The 2,964-nt window shown below is 30.4% G+C and overlaps 1 protein-coding gene across 1 annotated transcript; it reads right to left on the bottom strand.

Moving 5' to 3' along the window:
* Nucleotides 1–755: 755 nt before the first annotated feature.
* LOTGIDRAFT_67057 (hypothetical protein) lies at nucleotides 756–1,590 on the bottom strand (the record flags this gene model as incomplete). The annotated part of the gene is made up of 2 exons (XM_009053089.1): nucleotides 756–1,060; nucleotides 1,482–1,590. Coding segments are annotated over 2 exons (414 nt in total), but the record flags the coding sequence as incomplete, so codon positions are not given.
* Nucleotides 1,591–2,964: the final 1,374 nt, after the last annotated feature.

The following is a 2,964-nucleotide window of genomic DNA, read 5'->3' as shown; positions in this document are numbered from 1 at the left end:
AGAACGTTTCAAACATTCTTCCTTTATACTTCCTTAATGCATTACTTATAATGAACACAATATTGGGTATTTTGTAGCCTAACAAAGATGTGCACATGCATCATACATTTTTCAGGTAGAATAAGTAGTATAATAACTATGCAATATTGACCTTAAAGGGATAGATGCACCATTTTTTGACCAATCAAACCTTAGTCTCAGAAAACTGAAATTTTTTAGCTTAGCCAATCAGGAATAGTATTCACAACTCATCGTCAAAATTTGAGCTTTCAAATCCATGTCAACACGTCTTTTCTTGAGACACTGCCATACAGAGAAAAGACATCTATAGAAACAGGAAAAGAAATTCACAGTTTGAGATATTTTTGTAGGAATTATGCGATTTTTGTACATTTTAGCACTTCTGAAAACTATCTACATATATTCAAGACTCGAATCATTCCCGCAAAATGGTGCACCTGTCACTTTAATGTGTTACTGTGACTTTAAATGATGATGATTTGAATTGTACTCTGATGTGCAACAATATCTTTGCTTGACTTTAGTAGTATATGAACCAAAAGTACCAAAATATTCCATTTTAATGACAAATTGTTCTTCTATATTAAATTTTATAATATTTTGCCCCTGTGTCTAAGTTAATTTCAAAGCATGATTGGACACAATAACAAAAGAACTCAGCATTAAGCATTTGATTAAGCACATAAAACCATACTGCTTTACTACCTCTGTAATGCAGAAGGTGTAACACTTTTTGGCAGAATTGAAATAGCCGCTGAAAATCTATCAGCTAGCCACATTGGTAATAATGGGTAAAAAGTCATTACAAATTCGGCTCCTGTGCCACATGGGTAGCGCTCTCGTGGTTTTTTAGATAATAAACTACTACGCATACAGCGTATAACTGGTGTCAGGTCACGAGGGTAGCGTGGGGTAGCATTAATTATATGGGTATATGTATGTTCCAGATATTCTCTTCCATATGTCTCCTTGGTTAATTCATCTAATGAATCCCAGACTTCATTTTGTCGACTTCTAAAAGAATGTTCCTGCATGTTACCTAAAGAAATTGAAATAGAGAGGAAAGTATCTATCTATTTCTATACATGTATTTCTATTTTTAAAATCATTCTGTGGCCAAAATGACCAAAATGATCTACCTCTGATTTTTAATTACATGTTTACAGGGAAAATAATTATTCAGGATTTATACAAGGTTGCTAAAACCATAGCATTTTTCGAGTTGAAATGAGGCTAAAATGGGTTTGAATTAATTTCAAAAGCTAATTGAGGCTTGGTCATCATTTTAATAATGAGACATTGGATTCCATTATGTTACAGTCTTGGTTGCAACAATTATTAAACAAAATGTATATGTCTGTAACCAAACAAACAACTTGAGATTCTGACACTCTTCCAGACTGAGCTACAGTCCCTCCTCAAAAAAAGTTCCTGATAATATGCTGTCAAAAATGTAATACCTGTATAAAATCCTGTGGGTTCTATTAAACTAACATGTACACCCCATTTCTTCATTTCTTGACGTAATGTATCAGTATAGGCTACTAGAGCATGTTTAGACATAGAATATACTCCATTACCTTCTAATGTTATACGTCCTACAAACAAAATAACAATAATATAACATAGATATCCCATTACCTTCTAATGTTATACTTCCTACAAACAAAATAACAATCATATAACATAGATATCCCATTACCTTCTAATGTTATACATCCTGCAAACAAAATAACAATCATATTACATAGATATCCCATTACCTTCTAATGTTATACTTCCTACAAACAAAATAACAATCATATAACATAGATATCCCATTACCTTCTAATGTTATACTTCCTACAAACAAAATAACAATCATGTAACATAGATATCCCATTACCTTCTAATGTTATACTTCCTACAAACAAAATAACAATCATATAACATAGATATCCCATTACCTTCTAATGTTATACTTCCTACAAACAAAATAACAATCATATAACATAGATATCCCATTACCTTCTAATGTTTTACGTCCTACAAACAAAATAACAATCATATAACATAGATATCCCATTACCTTCTAATGTTATACTTACTACAAACAAAATAACAATCATATAACATTGATATCCCATTACCTTCTAATGTTATACTTCCTACAAACAAAATAACAATCATATGACATTGATATCCCATTACCTTCTAATGTTATACGTCCTACAAACAAAATAACAATCATATAACATAGATATCCCATTACCTTCTAATGTTATACTTCCTACAAACAAAATAACAATCATATAACATAGATATCCCATTACCTTCTAATGTTATACTTCCTACAAACAAAATAACAATCATATAACATAGATATCCCATTACCTTCTAATGTTATACGTCCTACAAACAAAATAACAATTCATATGACATAGATATCCCATTACCTTCTAATGTTATACTTCCTACAAACAAAATAACAATCATATGACATTGATATCCCATTACCTTCTAATGTTATACTTCCTACAAACAAAATAACAATCTTATAACATTGATATCCCATTACCTTCTAATGTTATACTTCCTACAAACAAAATAACAATCATATAACATAGATATCCCATTACCTTCTAATGTTATACGTCCTACAAACAAAATAACAATCATATAACATAGATATCCCATTACCTTCTAATGTTATACGTCCTACAAACAAAATAACAATCATATGACATTGATATCCCATAACCTTCTAATGTTATACTTCCTACAAACAAAATAACAATCTTATAACATTGATATCCCATTACCTTCTAATGTTATACTTCCTACAAACAAAATAACAATCATATAACATAGATATCCCATTACCTTCTAATGTTTTACGTCCTACAAACAAAATAACAATCATATAACATAGATATCCCATTACCTTCTAATGTTATACTTCCT

This window comes from Lottia gigantea (genome assembly GCF_000327385.1).
Source record: "Lottia gigantea unplaced genomic scaffold LOTGIsca_2, whole genome shotgun sequence".
Taxonomy (NCBI): domain Eukaryota; kingdom Metazoa; phylum Mollusca; class Gastropoda; family Lottiidae; genus Lottia; species Lottia gigantea.
The sequence above is the reverse complement of the archived record's forward strand: the minus strand, read 5'-3'. Positions and strand labels throughout refer to the sequence as shown.